General features: G+C 36.4%; 1 protein-coding gene across 1 annotated transcript; it reads left to right on the forward strand.

The window, feature by feature from the left end:
* Window positions 1–22,575: 22,575 nt before the first annotated feature.
* Window positions 22,576–23,070, forward strand: LOC145010649 (uncharacterized). The gene has a single exon (XM_078969165.1). The coding sequence runs from the start codon at window positions 22,576–22,578 to the stop codon at window positions 23,068–23,070; it is 495 nt and encodes a 164-aa protein (XP_078825291.1).
* Window positions 23,071–24,587: the final 1,517 nt, after the last annotated feature.

Here is a 24,587-nt window from a genome sequence, read left to right on the forward strand (position 1 = left end):
GTTTACAACCAAGCCTAACGACCATTCTTTCTCCATACAAAGTTCATAACAACTTCATATCATAGAGTTCATATCAAGAGTTCATAACATAAGTTCATAGCACAAGTTCATAACAGAAAGTTCAAAAAAGAGTATTGATCCAAGTTTATTAACTTCATAAAACAATATCGTTCCAATTTCCATAAGTTCATAGATCAATATCATTCCATGTTAAATATGTTCATGAACCAAAGCTCAACAAGTTCACCAAATAGACTTCAACAAGTTCATAAAACAAAGTTACACAAGATCATGAAATAGTACGGATAACTCATAAAAGAGTATCATTCTTTCCACCCTAAAACATTAAAAAAACCGAAAATAGAGGAGTCGTGAATACTCACTAGGGAGAGTTTGTGGTTCGAGCTTCGTGGTTCAGTGTTGTAGATATCGATTTCTATTAGTTCCCTATGGAAAAAATTGTTTCCAATAAGATAGAATTCACTAAACGATTATCTATGAACTACCTATTATGCTAGTGGTGTCGTAAAGTGCCCACATTTTGTTTGGTTTATTATTGGTAATATTGAATTCATGGTGCTTTATGTTCAAAAATACATAAAGTCATGAAAATGAACACCAAAAAACTGTAAATATATATATATATATATATATATATATATATATATATATATATATATTCTGTTTCTAATATAGTGTATAAGTGTTGGGTTTTGTATACTACAACATCCTATGGTGCACATACAACTCTAAATGCATTGGATCTATGTTTTCTCTAATTGTACATGTATTAGTGTTTCCAAAGTATTAAGCCTATAACTAGCATACAAATAACATATGTATATTAAAAAAAGTTTTAGACATACCTCTTGATGTTGCTACAAAGGCTTAGGCCTTTAAGAACTTAGTGCTCCAAGCGTTGCACCTCAAATGAAATCACAACACATATAGGACAAAGGATGGCATTTTGATTTATATGTAGGATTCCAAAGGTCATGTTTAAAACCCAAATCAATATGCATACGTTTTATGATCCATCATTCATGTTGCCCACATTTTTATATATGCATGCATAAACCTAGTCTAATATGGATCATAAGCCCAACAAATATAAATATAACCAATTACCATAATTAGTATCAATAGATTTAATTTGTGTCTTTTGATCACTAAATTAATTCCAAACTAATTGTTGATCAATACTAATTAAATCATATGATTTCATATTAATGTATTAGAACTTATAATATATTTATAAATCATATATAACCTCTTCTCAAAAGTCCATCCTAACAAATTGTCCTGATGATATGCAACCCAAATGGACCATGCTACTCTCAGGCCGAGTAGATACCAATAATAGTTATGGGCTTAGACATCCAATCCAATAGTCTCCCACCTGGATATGTCTAAAACTATTATTGCAAATACGAATCCAAAGTCCCGAGTAGTAATCATAACTCTTAAAAGCCGTTGTCGAACTCTGACCTAGTCAATGACCTGTATATTAGACAACGGATCCTATATTCTCCATTCTAGATACCGTATAGACTAACACATGGATTATAATCATTCTATTTGTCCATCTGTTGTTTCCCGATTTCCAATTTATGAAGACCGACTAATTGAACAAATCAAATCAGTCCAAGTCCGGCTGAGCACTTAAGGTTGTCATCACTAAATCATCGAGGGCCCACAAGTAGTGCTTTTATCCACATGGTGGTAAAAGGAACGGATAAACTTCAACCAAAATGCTCGCTTGTCCTAGACAAACTACAGACCCATTCATGATAATCTTGCCTCAATACCTACTTCCAAAGTATGATCGACTATGGATGGTTTGAATAACCTAGTTATTCGGGAAGTCAAAACATGCAACGTGAAACACTAGAATATTACTAATCCTCCATGGCTGCAAAACTTTTGAGTCATGTTGATTACTCATTATTCATTATATAATGTTTCAAATAATCAACTTAATACTTGAAGTAAAACAATAGTTGTCCCATGCTACAAGCATGCACAATATGTTTACCTATGGCTATTTGTTGGTGGAGTAGATCAATTGAAAACTACTTCAATGATGCTCATTTCACAATTCCAAATCCTTATAATAAATGTTAGAATACAAGATTCATTGCCATTTACTGAAATTTGTTAGATTCTAAACTTTTCTGCAATGATCCTCTTGTAATGACTATGCACAAAAGTCACAAAGACTTTGCAACAGACATTACAGAGTATTCCAATCAAGAGCAATTCCATGGAAATGAAGTCTCATATTCAAAGTACATGTGACAACCCGAATTTTTTGTATTATAATTTCTACAATCTAGCACTTTTTTGAAAGTCAAATTCATTTCTGCTATCATTTAGCACAATTTAAAGTTTGTTTGAATATTCTGATGCCTAGTACACTTAAGGAACAAGTGCTAGAAAGCAACTACTAAAGCCCCAACACCAAAATCATGCCATAAACTCCATAAGATGGAGTTTACGGCCGTAAACTCACTAGGGCCGTGAAGTCTCACCTATAAAGGTGAGCCTTGATCATTTCTAACCCTTTTTCACACTTCCAACCTCAAGAACACCAAGTTTTCTCTCAACTATCATCACACATTCCTTCAAAATCCGCCAAAAAACGTAATTTTTCCTTCCTAGATTCAACCATACAACACTTAATCTAGTGTTTATACATCTTTGCATCCATGGATTCTTGGTGTTTCTTAGATCTTCAAGTGTCCTTCAAGAACACCAAGAACACACACTAGTGTTCTTGGTTCCTAAGCACTCTTACAAGCCTCCTTTATGTAAGTATACTCCTCCTAGATACTTGTTTGCTTAGTATACTTGATAATCCATGGACTAAACACAAAAAACCCTAAAGAACATGAATTTACGGTTTGGGGATCTCCCAAAACCAAAAACACCCCCAAATGGGTGTTTTGATGCCCTAACACCCCTAATACTTAGACAAGAGGCTAGAAACCTTGCATGCATGAACTAGAAACACCAAAACACGAAATGGTTGGACTAACCATGAGTTTACGACCATAAATCATGGGTTTACGGCGATAAACTCTCAATGGTGGTCCAAGGACCGTAAACTGCATAAAGTGTGCCATTTCGAGCCCTAACTACTTCCTAAGCTTTTGATTCAACCCTAGGACACTCCTTTGTGAAGCATGAGACCTTGAGGCATTCAAAAACACCATTCCCATGATTTTACGGCTGTAAAATCGTGGGGGAAATGGTCCCTCAACCGTAAACACCCTTTAGGATAACCATTTGAGGAGTGAACTCCAATGTGAAGCCGTAGTCTCCATAGATACAATCCTCAGCACTCCTAGCACTTGAGTGTCTTTACTTACTAAATTGGTGATTAAATAACTAATTGGATACAATTATGTATCACTACATGTTACATAGGATCTAGGTGTGTGTTCAAGTCCTCACTTGACACCTAGCATAGTACATGGAACTTCCATCAAATTCGCTAACTACAGGTGAGTTCATACCCTTTAATCAACCTTTTAAATATTTTTAAATGCTTTTATGGGGGGGGGGGGAATAGAACTTGAATGAAAAAAGTTATCGTATCAATCACATGTGATTTATAACTTGCAACCAAAAGGATTTTTCTATACTTTTAATTGCTTTGCCCACAAAACTGTGATAAATGTTTAGAATACTCATTTTCATGTTAGATGGTTATAAAACTATTTACAGCTCTTTTAAACTTCCTTTATTCCCAAATCATATCTACACCAAACTTCTTTTGTTCCCAACTCTTTTAAACTTAGAACTGATAGCTCACCTTATTTCCTGTTCTTGTTTGATTGTGGACTTAGGGTATTCTGTTATCTTCCCGACTGTCGTTGAATTCTTAGTTATATATTATATATATATTTGTGTTGGATATAAATGTCTTCACTTCAGTCCAATACTTTTGTGTATCAAAGGCACGCAGCTAACATTTCTATTTAACTATAATAGGCATACTTAAGGATTACCGCCCATCACTATTATTACCATGAGACTTACTATAGTTAGTACAGTTATGAGTCTATACATGCTAAATACTATGCGAAGAGAATACTATATACTATAGAAGAGAACATTCAATACATTATACCAAGAAATACATTATACTCTAAAATAAGAGAATATACTAAAATAGAATGTGAGGTACTACTTCTCGATACGACACTTCACTGTGTGATCACCATGTAACAAGAGTCTCTTGGAGGGAGAGCGGGAATTATGTGTATCGACCTATACGGAACAGACACTCCGATATCCCGACTGCTAGCTACAATCTGAGCCGAGTAGGGCTAGGGGTGACAAAATGTCATTATACTACATGTGACCAGGAGGATCATCTGTTATTCGATTGTCAATCAGCATGGTTACATAAAATTTCATATTCAAACCTTTAATTAACACATTAAGAATTAAAGGTAAAACAGACTCCCGGAGGTGTATTGTACATTAAATACTACCTTGAGTTTGCATCTTTATTATATTCTGCTGGTAGTGACACTGCTGGGGTAAAATGTTATTTTCCCAATTTCTTTATATGAACGAAATTTAAAACTATATTTTCATACTGATAGTTTCATTGGGAAAACTTTTACATTTTCAAAGGATCAAATATGCAGATAACCAAGTCTTGGTAGAAGACTACTTTTGCTGGAAAATATAGGGTTTTCTAGGGATCATATTATTTTCAAACCTTGATAACAGCTATTATATTACATGAGTGAAAACACTTTTATACAAGCAATGACACTAAATACTTATGAACTCGCCACTTTATGCTGATACTCGTTTTCAAAATAACTTGTATTCTCAGTTCATTAGTAGACAGGTACAGATGCAACATTTGAGAAGATGGATCACATACAAGACTCATCTTTTATTTTGATTATACTTTTGGTGTCTAACAAACTGTACAGAACACGCTTGTATTACAATTATTATATTAATGCAATGGATGTTGTTGCTTGTTTTTACTATTATGCCTTGTTATGATACTATACATGACGTCCTCTACCCCAGAACGTATTCGACCATTCTCGGTTTTGGGGTGTGACAGATTGGTATCAGAGTATTGTTTATAGTGAATCAAGCATATCAACCCATAAAAGACATACAAACTATAAACACATCGAGGTTAAAACACTTTGACCAAGAATATATACTTTTAAGTAATAAAATATTTAACTAAGTATATATATGCATCCATTCATATAAGGGGTGAGTATCATACTAGTACCGAACAAAAGTATTAAGATTGTTGAACAACATAGTTAGACTTAGAGACCGATAGTCAAGTCTGGTTGGATGTAGCCTGATCAACTACATTTTTTGCAGGAGTGACTAGCATGTGCCTAAGAATGATTGTGGTGTTGCAACAAGTCTAAAAACTTACCAACACTACTACAAGAACATTAGAATGAGAATAATATAGGAGTCTTCTGTATTGCTATAAGTTACATATGTGAGAACTAAAAAAAGGGTCGTTACTAGTAGACCAATAGTTGCTAAGTCGATACTCTACGGTTACATGTGACTAAGGCACTGTAGACTTAGAATCTGTGATCTATGCTTTACTTCCTGTTCCTTGTTTGGTTGTGGATTTAGAGTTAGGGTCACTTATTCTATGGTCTATTCTATTTCAGTCGCATGTATTAATATGCACTATGCAAGTATTGGTCTACTCATAACGATCATCTTATAAGTATTTTAGATTGGAACGCCTATTAACTATTCTTTCCATATTCTCGTGTAGATAGCATAGCTAGCTTCCACCTTCCTGGGGATTCCTACTATCTGAACCAAGGCAATGGAGGATGGCTCGATGAGGAGCCAGAGGATGATCACCTGATCCCTTTGGATGATAGCCGTGCAGAGGGCTTTTTGGATAGTTCCGACTCCGAACCAGAAGTTAACAACCTACCCCCAGTAGCTCCAAACCTCAACCCCCGTCCATCATTTCAAGGTCCCACTCCCATATGGACAGCAACCTTGAATCGATGGAGCGATAAGCAGGGTCAGCCTTTACCTTTCAATGGAGACTGGAGTTTTTACAACATAAGCGAGGGAGGTTCAGCTGACTAAATCTTGGCCATCATGGTCCGTAGGATTGCTAGGAACGTCGAACAAGGTCATGCAACCATTGGCAGACTTATGGAAATTGACGCTAACTCTAACCTTAACACTATCCGCATCCATCAACTTGAAGAAGTTGTGGATAGTACTAGGAGGACTAATGAGGCTCTGCAACAACAACTAGGTGCATCCCGAGCTGAAGTTAGGAACTCCGAGCACGTCAGAAGGCTCATAAACGACATCTTCAGGAAGTTGTACGCCAACTGGATGATCTTAGGGTCTGCCCAAGGGATACCCGTCGTCAGTAGAAGATGTCAACTCATCTTTCTCTTTTGTTTAAGGAATAGGTTTTTCCTTTCTATGCTCAGTAGAACACTTGACTGTAAATGCTCCAAAATTTGAAAGCACTCTAATTAGACTTTTAAACTACCAACATTTTCCTTATGGTTTGATGTAATACCTGCTGTTAGGTCGCTTTTCCCGAACTTATTTACATTAGTAATACCACTACTACTGGAAGTTAGCTAATCTGTTGGAAAATTCTATACTCTTATGTTTTCCCTACTCTGCATTATGACTCTATTTGACAATTAGTGTATGGCAATTTAGTTCATGAAACACTCTCATCATACTTACAATTGTTTCTAACTATTGTCATCATCTCTATAAATTTTCAGTAAAAGATGCCTCCTCGCAAGCGTCCAACGGGAAACCCTCCTGCGAATCAAACTCCACCTCCACCACCTCCTCCTTTGCAGTTCGATGCGGTGATGTTTCAGACAGTTGTAACCGTAGCTATAGCCCAAATAAATTCTGGTGATGCAAGTAGAGCTAGAATGGGCACCAACTATAGACATGGTGATAACCACTCACGTACATAGGCGTGTACTTATAAGGATTTCATGATCAGCAAACCCACCTTCTTCAATGGAACCAGAGGGATTATTGCACTGTCCCAATGGATCGAAAGAACTAAAGCCATCTTCGAGATGTGCTCGTGCCCCGAGGAAAGCAAGATAAAATTTGTTGCTTGCACCTTCACCGAAAGGGCCTTAACATGGTGGAATGGCCATGTCAAATCACTCTCCTTGGGTACAGCCAACGCCATAGGCTGGGACACACTTAAAGACCTTCTGACAAGGGAGTACTGCCCTACGGCCAAAATACAGAAACTCGAGGAGGAACTCTGGAACCTCAAGATGAAGGGGACCGATGTAGTGGCTTATATGGCTAGGTTCTGCGACCTGGTGACTATATGTCCTAACATGATCCCCATTGAGGGTAAGAAAATTGAACAATACATCTGGGGTTTAGCACCCTCGTATCAAGGGAACGTTTTAGCATCACGCCCTACGACCTTTGACAGTGCCAAGGAATTGGCCCAAAGGTTGATTGATCATGAAGCTCCTTCCACTCCATCAACAACAACAACGGTTGCCACTACACCAATCAAGACATCCGACAACAAGAGGAAACTGTGGGACCTGAAGAAGGGCAAATCAACCCAATCTTCTTCAAGGAACCAACAAACGGTGGCTGTCCATGCTGCCACTACTCCTGATGCCCCTTTACCATCCAAAACATATGCTGAAAACCTACCTAAGTGCACCAAGTGCCCTTTCCATCATAACGGCCCCTACCGTGAAATGCACTGCACTAACTGCGACCGGAAGGGGCATACCGCCCAGTTTTGCAGATCTCAGCCGAACTTCATTTTTCAGGTCCCCAACTTGGGAGTAAGCCAGGCCTGCTATAGATGTGGCGAAGTAGGGCATTTCAAAAGAAACTATCTGAAAGCTGCGAATACGGGAGGAACAAGAAGACTACTTTTGCTATTGGCCACAATGAAGAAGTAGCAGATCCCACAGTAGTCATGGGTACGTTCCTTCTTGATAACTCTTATGTTTATATCCTATTCGATAGTGGGATAGAAAGAAGCTTCATAAACAAAAACTTTGAACACTTAAACAATCCCCGCAACCATTAAAAGAAACCTTCGTCGTAAAAATGGCTAATGGAAACATAAAGAGTTCTAACAAGATCTACATGGGTTGTACCCTCATGCTAGATAATCACTCATTCCCAATCGACCTCATACCAGTATCAATCAAGAGTATCGATGTCATTGTGGGCATGGAATGGTTGAGTCTCCATCATGCCGATATCCTGTGTTTCAATAAAGCCATCCGTCTAAACCTACTGAATAACGAAACCTTGATGATCTATGGAGACAAGTCCAATATGAGCCTTCGTCTCATCTCAAGTATTCAAGCCTAGAAGTACTTGGGTAAGGAATATCGTGCATTCCTTGCACACATCGTTGATACGAGCCAGAAAATGAAAGATCTAAAAGAGTTCCCTCTAGTATACGACTTCCCCGATGTTTTTCTAGAAGCACTACTAGGTTTACCTCCCCAACGTTAGGTCATGTTCAGGATTGACTTAACTCCAGGAGTTACCCCTGTAGCTAAATCGCCCTATCATCTAGCACCTGCTAAGATGCAAGAACTGTCCGGTCAACTTAACAAACTGCTCAGCAAGTGCTTTATAAGACAAGCTTCACATCCTGGGTAGAACTGGTCTTGTTCGTAAAGAAGAAAGACAGATCGTTCCGTATGTGCATCGATTATAGAGAACTCAACAAGCTGACGGTCAAAAATCCCTTCATCGTATAAATGATTTCTTTGACCAACTGCAAGCGGCAATTTACTTCTCCAAGATTGATCTGAGGTCCGGGTATCACCAGGTACGAGTTCCTGAGGAGGATGTTTCGAAAACAACCTTCTGAATTCGCTATGGACATTACGAGTTTGTAGTAATGTCGTTCGGACTGACCAACACAGCTGTAGTTTTCATGGACTTAATGAATAAGGTGTGCCGCCCCTACCTGGATCAGTTTTTCATCGTCTTCATTGATGGCATACTCATCTACTCTCGCAGTCAGGGGTAGCATATCAATCATATATGGCAAGTCCTGGAAACCCTACGATCGGAGAAGCTATAAGTGAAGTTCTCTAAGTGTGAATTTTGGATCCGAAGAGTCGAATTCTTAGGACACGTGGTTAGCGAAGAAGGAATCCACATCGATCCATCCAAAGTTAAAGCTATTGAGAACTGGTCAGCACTGAAGACACCTACATAAATTTGCCAATTTCTACGTCTTGCTGGCTACTATCGCAGGTTCATACAAAACTTCTCTTAGATCGCGAAACCCCTTACTACATTGACCCATAAAGGTGTGGCCTTTGACTGGGGAGAGAAACAAGAGAAGGAATTCCAAACCTTGAAACGAGCCTTATGCACCGCACCAGTACTATCCCTCCCCGACGGGATAGAAGATTTCGTGGTACACTGTGATGCATCAAATCAGGGGCTCGGTTGTGTTCTCATGCAATGAGGAAAGGTCATCACCTACGCCTCAAGACAGCTGAAGGCACATGAGGTCAACTACACCACACATGATCTCGAATTAGGAGCGGTTGTGTTCGCCCTAATGATCTGGAGACACTACATGTACGGAACAAAGAGCACGATATACACCAACCACAAAAGCCTCCAACACATATTCAACTAGAAGGAGATCAATATGAGACAACAACGGTGGGTCGAGCTACTCAATGACTACGAATGCGAAATTCATTAACATCCGGATAAAGCCAATGTAGTAGCACACGCCCTAAGCCAGAAAGAATATTTGAGATGAAGGGTCAAGTCATTAACAATGACTATCTATTCGCATCTATCCACTCAGATTAAGGAGGCTCAGCTCGAAGCCTTGAAACTTGAAAATGAGGCGGGAGAATCCCTGCGAGGAATGGATAAGGACTTGGAAGTCAAGGGTGACAGAGCCTTATATCTCATGGATCGAATCTGGACACCGCGACACGGTGGCTTCAGAGACTTGGTCATGAAGGAAACCCACAACACTCGATACTATGTTCACCCAGGTTCAGATAAGATGTATCTGGATCTTAAAAAGTTATACTAGTGGCCTAACATGAAAGCAGAGATTGCTACCTTCGCGAGTAAATGCCTTACTTGCTCCAAGGTCAAGGTCGAATACCAGAAACCATCAGGTCTACTATAGTAACCAGAGATACCTGAATAGAAGTGGGAGTGGATCACTATGGACTTCATAACCAAGCCACCAAAGACAACGGGTTGGCTTGATACCGTATGGGTCATCATCGACAGATTGACCAGGTCCGCGCACTTCCTACCCATCAAGGAAACAGACAAGATGGAGAAACTCACCAGAACATACATTAGGGGGGTCGTACGACTGCATGGTGTTCCCATATCTATTATCACCGATAGGGATAGCAGATTCACTTTGAGATTATGGCAGTCACTGTAAAGCTCCTTGGGAACGAGGCTGGACATGAGTACAGCCTACCATCCGCAGACCGATTGACGATGTGAGAGAACTATCCAAACTTTCGAAGATATGATGCGAGCATGTGTGATCGACTTTGGTAAGGCATGGGATACACACTTACCCCTTGTCAAGTTTTTTTTACAACAACAGTTATCACACAAGCATCAAGGCTGCTCCTTTTGAAGCCCTCTACAGCCGAAAGTTCAAGTCCCCTTTGTGCTGGGATGAAGTGAGTGACATTGAGTTAGCTAAAGGACGAGTTCCTAAAAGCACTCTCATGGGTCCGGAGATCATTCGAGAAACGACAGAGAAGATCGTTCAGATTCATGAACGATTGAAAGCCGCTAGAGACCGACAGAAAAGCTACGCAGACAAACGAAGAAAACCCTTGGAGTTCCAAGTAGGAGACCGAGTCCTTTTGAAAGTCTCTCCCTGGAAATGCTTGATACGCTATGGAAAGCGTGGATAGCTGAATCCAAGATACATAGGGCCTTTTGATATTCTCGGTGGAATCATCCCCGTAGCTTACAAACTCAATCTACCTCGTGAGCTCAGCAACATACATCCTACCTTCAACGTCTCGAACTTGAAAAAGTGCCTATCCTACGAGACTCTTGTAATCCCACTTGACGAGATCGAGATCAATGAGAACCTTAACTTCGTGGAAGAAGCTGTGGAGATTTTGGATCGACAGGTCAAATGAACGAAACAAAGCTGCATCTCAATTGTGAAAGTTCGCTGGAACGCCAAACAAGGACCCGAGTTCACTTGGGAGCTTAAAGATCAAATGAAACTTAAATGTCCTCGTATTTTTTCTTAGTTATTATGTAATAACTTAGTTGTTTGAACTCTAATTTCGGGATGAAATTCCCTCTAACGAAGGGATGATGTGATAACCTGAATTTTTCGTATGTATAATTTCTACAATCTAGCACTTTTTTGAAAGTCAAATTCATTTCTGCTATCATTTAGCAAAATTTAAAGTCTGTTTGAGTATTCCGATGCCTAGTACACTTAAGGAACAAGTGCTAGAAAGAAACTATTAAAGCCCCAACACCAAAATCATGCCATAAACTCCATAAGATGGAGTTTACGGCCGAAAACATGGAGTTTACGGTCATAAACACACTTGGTCCATGAACTCTCACCTATAAAGGTGAGTCTTGATCATTTCGAACCCTTTTTCACACTTCCAACCTCAAGAACACCAAGTTTTCTCTCAATTATAATCACACATTCCTTCAAAATCCGCCAATAAACGTAATTTTTCCTTCCTAGATTCAACCATACAACACTTAATCTAGTGTTTATACATCTTTGCATCCATGGATTCTTGGTGTTTCATAGATCTTCAAGTATCCTTCAAGAACACCAAGAACACACACTAGTGTTCTTAGGTCCTAAGCACTCTTACAAGCCTCCTTTAAGTAAGTATACTCCTCCTAGCTAGTTGTTTGCTTAGTAGACTTGATAATCCATGGACTAAACACCAAAAACCCTAAAGAACATGAATTTACGGTTTGGGGATCTCCCAAAACCATAAACACCCCCAAATGGGTGTTTTGATTCCCTAACGCCCCTAATACATAGACAAGAGGCGAGAAACCTTGCATGCATGAACTAGAAACACCAAAACACGAAATGGTTTGAGAAACCATGAGTTTAAGGTTGTAAACTCATGGGTTTACGGCCATAAACTCATGGGTTTACGCCCATAAACTCTCAAAGGTGGTCCAAGGACCGTAAACTCCATAAAGTGTAACCATGAGTTTAGGGCCGTAAAATCATCGGGGAAATGGTCCCTCCACCGTACACACCCTTTAGGATAACCATTTGAGGAGTAAACTCCAATGTGAAGCCGTAGTCTCCATACATACAATCCTCAGCACTCCTAGCACTTGAATCAAAGTGTTTTCATGCATTAGAGTGTCTTTACATACTAAATTGGTGATTAGTTTATTGGATACAATTATGTATCACTACATGTTACATAGTATCCGGGTGTATGTTTAAGTCCTCACTTGACACCTAGCATCTTGCTTGGCACTTCCATCAAATCCGCTCACTACAGGTGAGTTCGTACCCCTTAATCAACCTTTTAAATGTTTTTAAATGCTTTTATGGGGGGGGGGGGTGTGGAAGAAAAGTTGAATCAAACAAGTTATAGTATCAATCACATGTGATTAATAACTTGCAACGAAAAGGATTTTTCTATACTTTTAACTGCTTTGCCAACAAAATTGTTTTAAATGTTTATCAAACTCATTTGCATGTTAGATTATTATAAAACTATTTCAACCTCTTTTAAACTTCTTTTGTTCCAAAATCATATCTACACCAATATATTTAGATAAGTAAGGATTGAAGGACTTAGAACTCATAGGTCACCTTACTTCCTGTTCTTGTTTGATAGTGGACTTAGGGTATTCTGTTATCTGTCCGACTGTCATTGAATTCTTAGTTATATTATATATATATATATATATATATATATATATATATATATATATATATGTGTTGGATATAAAAGTCTTCACTTCAGTCTAATACTTTTGTGTATGAAAGGCATGCAGCTAACATTTCTATTTAACTATAATAGGCATAGTTAAGGATTACCATCCATCACTATTATTACCATGAGACTTACTATAGTTAGTACAGTTATGAGTCTATACATGCTAAATACTATGCGAAGAGAATACTATATACTATACAAGGGAACATTCAATACATTATACCAAGAAATACATTATACTCTAAAACAAGAGAATATACTAAAATAGAATGTGAGGTACTACTTCTCGATACGACACTTCACTGTGTGATCACCATGTAACAAGAGTCTCTTGGAGGGAGAGCGGGAATTATGTGTATCGACCTATACGGAACAGACACTCCGATATCCCGACTGCTAGCTACAGTCCGAGCCAACTAGGCCTAGGGGTGACAAAATGTCACTATACTACATGTGCCCTGGAGGGTCATCTGTTATTCGATTGTCAATCATCATGGTTAGATACAATTTCACATTCAAACCTTTAATTAACACATTAAGAATTATAGGTAAAATAGACACCCGGAGGTGTATTGTACATTAAATACTACCTTGAGTTTGCATCTTTATTACCTTCTGCCGGCAGTGACACTGCTGGGGTAAAACGTTATTTTCCCAATTTCTTTATATGCATGAAATTTAAAACTATATTCTCATAGTGATAGTTTCACTGGGAAAACTTTTGCATTTTCAAAGGACACTGCTGGGGTAAAACGTTATTTTCCCAATTTCTTTATATGCATGAAATTTAAAACTATATTCTCATAGTGATAGTTTCACTGGGAAAACTTTTGCATTTTCAAAGGATCTAATATACAAATAACCGAGTCTTGGTAGAAGACTACTTTTGCTGGAAAATATAGGGTTTTCTACGGATCATATTATTTTCAAACCTTGACAACAACTATTATATTACATGACTGAAAACACTTTTATACAAGCAATGACACTAAATACTTATGAACTCACCAGCTTTATGCTGATACTCATTTTCAAAATAACTTGTATTCTCAGGTCATCAGTAGACAGGTATAGATGCAGCTTTTGTGAAGATGGAGCACATACAAGACTCATCTTTTATTTTGATTATACTTTGGGTGTCTAACAAACTATGCAGAACACACTTGTATTACAATTATTATATTAATGCAATGGATGTTGTTGCTTTTCGTTACTATTATGCCTTGTTATGATACTGTACATGATATCCTCCACCCCAGAACGTATTCCGTCATTCTCAGTTTTAGGGTGTGACAATACATTCCTTTGAACATCCTTCTTACATTAAGTTTTCTAATCTTACACGAAATTAATGTATAACTTCCACCTATGGAAACATTTCCATATTCCCATTTTGACTATTACTTCTAAACAAAAGTTGCATCTTTTCAGAATATGTCATTATGGTGCTTTCCAAAATTTGCATAATACTTCCAACTGTCCATGAGAAACCAATATTTGGTAAATGTCAGATTGTCCTCGACAACTGCTTAATCAATTTAGTAATATCCAATTATATTCCTTTTTCCCTCTTAATGCCCTAGGCATGCATCTTTTCAGAATGTGTCATTATGGTACTTTCCAAAATTTGTACCATACTTCCAACTGTCCATGAGAAACCAATCATTGGTAAACATCAGATTGTCCTCAACAATTTCTTAATCATTTTAGTCATATCCAGTTCTATTCCTTTCTCCCTCTTAATGCCCTACGTATTTTGAAAAATTACAACGGATGAATATTAAAGCACATGTGATCGATCCTATATCTGATTCACATAAAGACATGATACTAGACTAGTCTTTTTCTATAATATTGCTACTTGCCATGTTCTCATAATTCGAATTATGAAAAGGGATGCCGTAATCATAATCGAATTTTAGAACGCAAATAATATTTCCATATATAGAATTTCCTTATGTTGAACCATTCCAACATAACATTTATATATATATATATATATATATATATATATATATATATATATATATATATATATATATATATATACTTGACTAAATTTGATTAAAATCTCAATCTAAGCTTTTAGAATTAAAATGAAGTATAATTTCCTCTCCCTTAATTATAGCAAAACAACTTTTCAAACCCTGTAACTTTGCAAATTGAAACTTTTGTTTTCTATAATTAACATTGCTAAGTTGCAACACTTAACATAATAATCATTCTCCTACTAACATAATAATGGTATCCTTATTTACATAACACGTATGTTCCCACAAGCTTTGACATGTATCCATAAATCAGTTGGACTTCTAGAAATCAATACTTTATTGACTTTCATTACCAAGTTTAGATTTCTGATATGAGATGCTTCGATAAGACATTATCTAAGCTTCCTAAAATCATACACCTTTCCTTAGATATCTTACATGTGTGTTTAAACAGTTTTACAACTATGAAAAGGGATACCGTAATCATAGCCTCAAATGTTTAGACCTTTGCCATTTCTCACAATTCGAATTATGAAAAGGGATGTCGTAACATAATTGAATTTTAGAATGCAAATATCACAATTTATATCTCCTTAAAATCTACTTAGTGAAAGCTTTTCCTCATACTCATGAATTAGAGAGAAACCTTATGATACTAGGATTTTATGAAGTATGTGAATTTGTCAATCCATAATCATAAGACAAGGTTAGCGACAAACCCAAACTCATATGGACTGAACTTGTTCAATCTTATATTCTTGTCACTTCGTAGAACAAGGGCCTACCATGTGTTCCAGGTTGTCATGAAAACAATTGAGAACTCATAGAACTCACACCTACAGTCAACTTTTAACTGGAATGGGCACAGAAAGAAGAATATGTCAACACGATAGGTTACAAACCTCAAGTCATGTGCTAATGATAAACAATAGGTTTTATTCTTGATTACTTCTTGAAACTTTTCAAGATCTTTAAGACTCTCAATAACCTCTTGACATATAAGATTCACTTTGTCAAGGAACATTACTTGACAAACAAATGTTCAAGAGTTAGTGTGGATTCTTATCAAGACAAACACTTCACATAATTGTTCTTAGTTGATCTTTGTTTTTATCCAAAACACCATCACTTACCAATTTTAATTGTACAAGATTACAAAACATTTTAGTCTACATTTGATAAGTGTTGTAAACCTTCTTAACATTATGTCACTCAAGGCTCGATATTGGAGTGTTACTCTAAGACTCAATTTTAGAACAAAGTATGATTTATCTTTTGAGTTAACAATTTCAATAATTCACGATTCCTCTTCTTTGTCAAACAAATGCGCTAAGATGTCCTTATAGGATCAAGAGTAGAAAACATTTTACTCTACATTTGACAAGTGTTATAAATCTTTTAAAGATTATGTCACTCAAGTTACAATCTTGGAGTATGACTCTAAAACTTTTTTTGGAACGAAGTATGATTCATATTTTTGATTTAACGCTTTCAACACTTCACGATTCCTCTTCTTAGTTAAACAATTTCACTAAGATGTCATTATAGGATCAATTGTGATATGGTTTTTCCTAATTATTAAGATGATCATAAAACATGATACTAAATTACTCTCTGATCTTTTCAGATTGGAGAAACTTTTTTTTGTTTCTGTCTAATTTGATTCTTCTCATTCGTCATGCCATACATTAAAACTTCTCCAATGTTTCAGAATTATAGTTAAACTAGTAAGCACAACCATATTTACTAAACATTAACAAATCATGACGAATAGCCTTATCGTTATTTGTGGTGGACCTGATCAGCGCATAACCAAGTATACCCGATATCGTAGTCCTTCACTTGACTTACATATACATGTGAACAAGGAATTAGTCTTTATGACAACCCAAAATCTTCTATCCAGTCAAACACTTCATTGAAAGTCAAACTCATTCATGCTATCATTTAGCACAATTTAGAGTCTGTTTGAGCATTTTGAGCCTAATACACTTAAGGAAAACGTGTTAGAAAGTACCTGCGAGAACCACAGTTTAGCAAATCAGACCACAACCCACTCAAAATGAGTTCACGGCCACAAGACCATGAGTTTACGGCCGTAAACTCATGTGGCTGTAAACTCAACTATATATAGATGATACTTGGCCATTTTTCTCATTCTTTCATTTCTTGGCTGATTTTCCTTCAAATCCTCTCAACTATCATCTCGATCTTCACCTTAGATCTTCAAAACTAGTAAGTATTCTTCCGTCACTTGTTGATACATATCTTAATCTAGTATCCTTACATGATTTCATCTATAAAAATAATGTTTTCATAGATCATCAACTTTCACCAAGAACACCAAGAATGCACAGTAGTGTTCTAACTTGTTATACACTAGATTAAACATGTTTAGGCCTTAGAAACATCAAGATTTGAGGGTTGGATGAGAGTTTACGGCCAAGAATCTCCCACCGCCGTAAACTCCCTTTTATGGTGCAAAGTTGCCTTAATTTACTTCCTTATGCTTAGAACTTGGATTAGAACCCTCCACCAATGAACTAGGGACATTAAACTTCGAATTGGTGCATCATACCATGAGATTACGGCAGTAAACTCATGGCGAAATGGTCCCCAGGCCGTAAACTCATGTTAAGGTCAATTCTTGGACCTTAAACTCACATAGCCTCTTGTTTAACCTTGGAATACTTGACCACTTGACACTCCATACCTTTAAGCCTCTAAATATGACTGTTTAGAGAGTTTACGGCCAGGAGTAAACTCCCATGGGCCGTAAACTCCATTGAGTGTGGTCCTTGGGCTATAAACTCAATAGCAATGCCTTAGACTCCTTTGTTGCAACCCAATGGCCTCCTAACACTTACACCAAATTGGTTTATATGCATTACGATGTTTATACTTGTCTAATTAGTGTTATAATCACTAATTATATATATATATATATATATATATACATATATATATATATATATATATATATATATATATATATATATATTTGTCTTTATAAGTTATTAGGATCATTGTGTGTGTTCAAGTCTTCGCTTGACACCTAGCACTTGTCTGAAACTTCAATACGATCCACTCACTACAAGTGAGATTATACACCTTAATTAACATTTTGAATGTTTTTAAATGCTTTTATCGGGGGTCGGAATACAAGTTGATTCATAATATTTATTATATCAATCAAATGTGATTAATAACTATCAAACTATGGATTTACTACACTTTTAGGTGTCTTACTAAGCATACTACTTCAAAATGATTTCTCAAACGCTTTTACTTGTCAAACTCTTTGTTAAACTTGTTTTATATACGAAACCTTTCCTTTCAAAACTTTATATTAACTGTGTTTCAAACTATAGATTTCATATACTTCAAACTATCTTATCAAACAAACTACTTTTAAATCGTTTTATAATCTCAAATCAAGTCATAGACATTTATTATCAAACTCTTCAAATATTTTAATAAAACCTCTTCTTAAATATATATATATATATATATATATATATATATATATATATATATATATATATATATATATATTGTCAATTGCGTGTCTAAATATTAGTTATGTATTATGAATACATATGTAGACATAAAAGTTCTATCAGTCAATCCAGTACCTTTGGGTAGCAAAGGAATACTTACATTCATTGTTATACATATATTACAAGTAAACTATAATAGGTATAGTTTAGGAGATTCTATTTACTATACCTAGTACAATTGTTAAAAGCATGTCTAAATATGTATAGTTATATAAATAATGTTTAAAGGACTTAGGACTGGTAACTCGCTTTAAATCCTTTTCCTTGTTTGGATGTGTACTTAAGGTATCAGTTTGTTGTCTGAAGGTCGTCTAAACCTTAGATATATATTATGTATACATATGTAGATATAAAGGCTCTAATCAATCATTTATGTACCTTTTGGTAGCAAAGATATACGCTCATCTATTCATATATATATATATATATATATATATATATATATATATATATATATATATGTGTGTGTGTGTGTGTGTGTGTGTGTGTATTTATGTATATATAAATTCCTGGTATGCTATTATAGGTATAGTTTTAGGTATATATATATATATATATATATATATATATATATATATATATATATATATAATTTCATAACATTATTGTGGACTATTCGACCTAGAAATTCGTTACGGAAGTCACCTTTAGTTCCCAAAATCTCTTATATGGAGAACTTTTAGTATGGGGATTATTAATCACATTATTACTTACTTTCAGTGAGTCTCATTAGAAGACTACTTACTTACTTTCAGTGGGTCTCGTGAGAAGACTACTTATTTACTTTCAGCGGGACTCGTGAGAAGACTATTTACTCCTTTTATACTTGTAGAAAATATAGGATTTTCTAGGAATTTCAAACATTTACAATTACTTACAAAGATTTTCATTGAGACTTATACAAATAATGACATTAAATACTTATGAATTCACCAGCTTTATGCTGATACTTGCTTTCAAAATAACTTGTATTCTCAGGTCACTAATAGACAGGTACGAGGACCAGGTTTTGTGAAGACTAAGTAGTCAAGAATCATCCTTTATATTGATTATTCATTATGTTGTGTTATTCTATGAAACAACACACTTGTATTTAAAAATAATACTATTAATGCAATGGATGATGTTGTTGCTTGTTTACTACTTTGCAGTTTTGTGATACTTTACATGACGTCCTCCACCCCAGAACGTTTCCGCCATTGTTGGTTTTGGGGTGTGATAGATTGGTATCAGAGCATTGTTTATAGTGAATTGAGTATACCCACCCATAAAAGATATACATACTATAAATACAATGGGATTAAAATACTCTGAACAAGAGTTTATACCTTTAAGTACTATATACTTAACTAAAAATATACATATCTACGTACCTACATACTTACTATCGAATAGTACCGTACTAGAACATAGCAAAAGTATTTAATTGTTAGGCAAAATAGTCAAAACTAGGTAGCTATGTAATCATAACTGGAATGAATATAGCCTGATCAACTATATTTATTTGAGATATCATGAACTTGTGTTCGGGGATGATTGTGGTGTTTCGAAAAACGTAAAACTTACCAAATACTAGGTGCAAAGGAGTCTTTAGAACAAAACATAAAGTAAAATACTATCGGAGTATTTTGAAATATTATTCGATAACAAAACTAAAAGTGTACAGTAACAAGAAACCTAAGAACCAAACCCAAAACAGAGATACTATAGGGGTATCTTCAATAACTATAAATAATTGTGTGAGAATTAAAAAACCCTTACTGATCGGTCTATAATGGCAAAGTATAAACATCCTAGAGTTATATAAAATAATGATCTCATAGATTTAGAATGTGTGGTTTCGCTTCACTTCCTTTTCTTTGTTTGGATTTGGATTTGGAGTAGTATCACATATTCGAATGACTATTATATTCGATATATATATATATATATATATATATATATATATATATATATATATAATTTGAATACCCTATGTGATTATAGAAAGATTCAATGAAAGGCTATACTTTTGTGGTTTGGGCTAGGCATTCTTTTGTATATGTCTTGGTAGGTTGATAGTGTATGATCTGGCTGTATCTATTAGATAAGTTTGTGTGTGTGTGCAGGTACACACATTTGTGCGACTACACACGTGTGTGCGGCCACACATGTGTGTGCTGCTGCACACTAGTGTGCGGCTATGGTTAGTACAAAAGGTTGTGTCTTTGTGTCAAAAAGTGATGTCTGTATGTGTGTGTTTTCAAGGTGTACTTGACATTTATGAGTAATAGATGTGTGCATGCTTGATGTTATTCTTCTTCTACTCCTTCTACACTCTACACTCTACTTGATTGCTGATATTTCATTGATTACTGATTTGGATCCATCAGATTTGGGACTTACAATTGGTATCAGAAACTGCTGCTAATCATTAGTTTTAACAAAGTTTGAAATCGGAAATCATTCAAAATCTTGTATTTTTGTTTGTGCGGTTGGGTTTTGAAGGTGTGCAGTTGGAGTTTGAAGGTCTGCGGTTCGTGAATTTGAAGGTGTGCGGTTGGAGTTTGAAGGTGTACGGTTGGAGAATTTGAAGGTGTTTGGTTGAAGGTTTTGAAGGTGTACAGTTACTGTGTGCGGCTAGGTGTGCGGTTAGGGTGTACAGCCAGGTGCACAGTTGAAGTGTGTGGCCAGGTGTTTGGTTAGAGTGTGCAGCCAGGTGTGCGGCTAGCTTGTGTGTGGTCAGTGTGTGCTGTTGGTGTGTGCGGTTACATTCATCTCAAATTAACAAAATTTTGCTAGTTTCTAAAACATGGAATCTCAAAGCATGTCTGCTCATCTTGATTTGGATACTATTATGGGTACCACTACTCGAATTCCCCAATTCTTGTCAGCAGAAGGATTTCCTGAATGGAAATATCGAATTGAAAAATATATCAAGATGAAGGATTTCAAAATTTGGAGAAGTATTTTGAGAGGTACGATCTGTATCACAACATTGGAAGATGGCACCATAAATGACAAACAAGTTGAAAACTACACTGATAATGACTATTATATTCGAGATATCTATATATAATTTGTATTCCCTATGTGATTATAGAAAGATTCAATGAAAGGCTATACTTTTGTGGTTTGGGCTAGGCATTCTTTTGTATATGTCTTGGTAGGTTGATAGTGTATGGTGTGGCAGTATCTATTAGATAAGTTTGTGTGTGTGTGCAGCTACACACATTTGTGCGGCTACACACGTGTGTGCGGCCGCACATGTGTGTGCTGCTGCACACTAGTGTGCGGCTATGATTAATACAAAAGGTTATGTCTTTGTGTCAAAAAAGTACCATCTGTATGTGTGTGTTTTCAAGGTGTACTTGACATTTATGAGTAATAGATGTGTGCATGCTTGATGTTATTCTTCTTCTACTCCTTCTACACTCTACACTCTACTTGATTGCTGATATTTCATTGATTACTGATTTGGATTCATCAGATTTGGGACTTACAATTGGTATCAGAAACTGCTGCTAATCATTAGTTTTAACAAAGTTTGAAATCGGAAATCATTCAAAATCTTGTATTTTTGTTTGTGCGGTTGGGATTTGAAGGTGTGCAGTTGGAGTTTGAAGGTCTGCGGTTCGTGAATTTGAAGGTGTGCAGTTGGAGTTTGAAGGTGTACGGTTGGAGAATTTGAAGGTGTGTGGTTGAAGGTTTTGAAGGTGTACAGTTACTGTGTGCGGCTAGGTGTGTGGTTAGGGTGTACAGCCAGGTGCACAGTTGAAGTGTGTGGCCAGGTGTTTGGTTAGAGTGTGTAGCCAGGTGTGCGGCTAGCTTGTGTGTGGTCATTGTGTGCTGTTGGTGTGTGCGGTTACATTCATCTCAAATTAACAAAATTTTGCTAGTTTCTAAAACATGGAATCTCAAAGCATGTCTGCTCATCTTGATTTGGATACTATTATGGGTACCACTACTCGAATTCCCCGATTCTTGTCAGCAGAAGGATTTCCTGAATGGAAATATCGAATTGAAAAATATATCAAGATGAAGGATTTCAAAATTTGGAGAAGTATTTTGAGAGGTACGATCTGTATCACAACATTGGATGATGGCACCATAAATGACAAACAAGTTGAAAACTACACTGATAATGATTTTAAAAGAGTCGAGGAACAAGAAAAAGCACTTGCTACACTTACCATGGCATTATCTCCAGAATTTGCTCAAGGATTCCGTGCATATACATTAGTAAAGGCTTTGTGGGAAGCACTGATAGTAGTCTATGAAGGCAACGAAGACATGAAACAAAGTTGCCAAGACATGATGTGCCAGAAGTTCAATATGTTTGACTATGTCTTGGGAGAAACACTTGAAAATCAATTGCAAAAGTTTATCACACTCACCATAGAAATGAGCTATGCTGGTGTAATGGTTACAAGATCGGAGATCAACAAAAAGCTGCTAAATTCTCTACCAAAATCCTGGGATATGAATGGCTTAGTGATTAAAAAGACTAAAGACTTGAACCGATTGAGTTAGGCCGAAACAATGGTAATCATCAAGGCTTGTGATCTGGATGATAAACAAAGAGAGATCAACCATGTCAATTCATACTCCACAACTAATCTTGGAATTGAAAACAACAACAACACCGCTTTCTCAAGCTTCACTACTCATCAAGCTCCTCAAGCTCATGTTCCTCAAGTTCAACCCTATGTAACCCATCAACCCATATCATACGCTATACCTCAAACGCAACAAACCCAAGTCCCTCAATCTCAAACCATAACTCATCATGTTGGGTATAATGTTGGTTCATCCACAACTGCTTCAGTTCAAACGAAAAGGAAGACAATCTGGCTCTCACCACTGGTTTAGTATAGTGATAAAACGTTTTTATGGCCGGAGAACTCTGCCCACAACTCTCCTTTGCTGACTTTGACCAGATCCATTCTGAGGATGTGGCAGAGATGGACATTACATGGCAAATGGCCATGGTAGTTTTCAGGGCAATGCAGTTCTCCAAGAAAACAGGAAAGAACAATTGGAGTGTAAATTCTGACAAGAAAATGGGATTTAATAAAGGAAAACTATGATGTTAAAACTATCATGAGCTTGGGGAATTTGCAAGGGAATGTCCAAAGCCAGATTGAAGAGAGAATTTTGATCGAACCATGGTACCGGTGACTTATGTTAACAAAGGATCGTCTTCAAGCAATCAACCTACTAACTTGGCAATGGTGGCCCAATCATTTAGTTGGGACGATCAAATTTAGGCCCTAAATATTTTAGGACTAGAAAATGCACATATTGCTCAGATCAAGGATGATGAGAGAGAAGAAACAGAGTAAGATAATGAAGAAGAGATGATGAATCTTCAATTTGCATTCATGGTGCAAACCACTCCAGAACCTTCCAAACTCGAGATTAGTGAATTCAGTTGTTCTGAGTATTGTACTAAAACTGTTAAATTCTTGCGTGACCAAATTGAAATAATCAAAAGAGAGAACGAGGACCTTAAATATGAGGGATACACACTTCAGAAAAATCAAAAGCCCTTAAAGACTCAATTAAAAAATAAAACAAAGGACTTTAAGAAACTGCAAGAGGATTACAACAACAAATGCGAGAACTATGATCATCTCAAAAGAAAATTTGTTTCTGTAACCGGTGAACCTGACACATTGAAAAACCGTTTTGTAAATGCTGAATTTAATTTTAAAAAACTCGATGGATCAAGTGAAACTTTTGCAAAAATGATTGAAGGACAAATGCACTGGAAGGATATTACTCATGGCAATCAGATAAAAGTTGGACTAGGATTTGAGAGTGTCCCCCCTCCCTTTAATCATAACTACACTGCTATTCCCTTGTCTTAAGAAGAGATTGACAGAGAACCTTACATGGTTTATGGAAAATCAGCCTCTGAATAAGCAACGTGATCTAATAATAAGATTTTAGATACTAACATTTCTACCTGAAGTGAAGATGTGTCAGTAGTTCACGGGGAGCAAGAAGCTGAAAAGTTTGAGTCAAATAATTTTTTGTCTAAGTTT

The sequence above is a fragment of the Lactuca saligna genome, chromosome 8 (genome assembly GCF_052625555.1).
Source record: "Lactuca saligna cultivar CGN05327 chromosome 8, ASM5262555v1, whole genome shotgun sequence".
In the NCBI taxonomy this organism is placed as follows: Eukaryota; Viridiplantae; Streptophyta; class Magnoliopsida; order Asterales; family Asteraceae; genus Lactuca; species Lactuca saligna.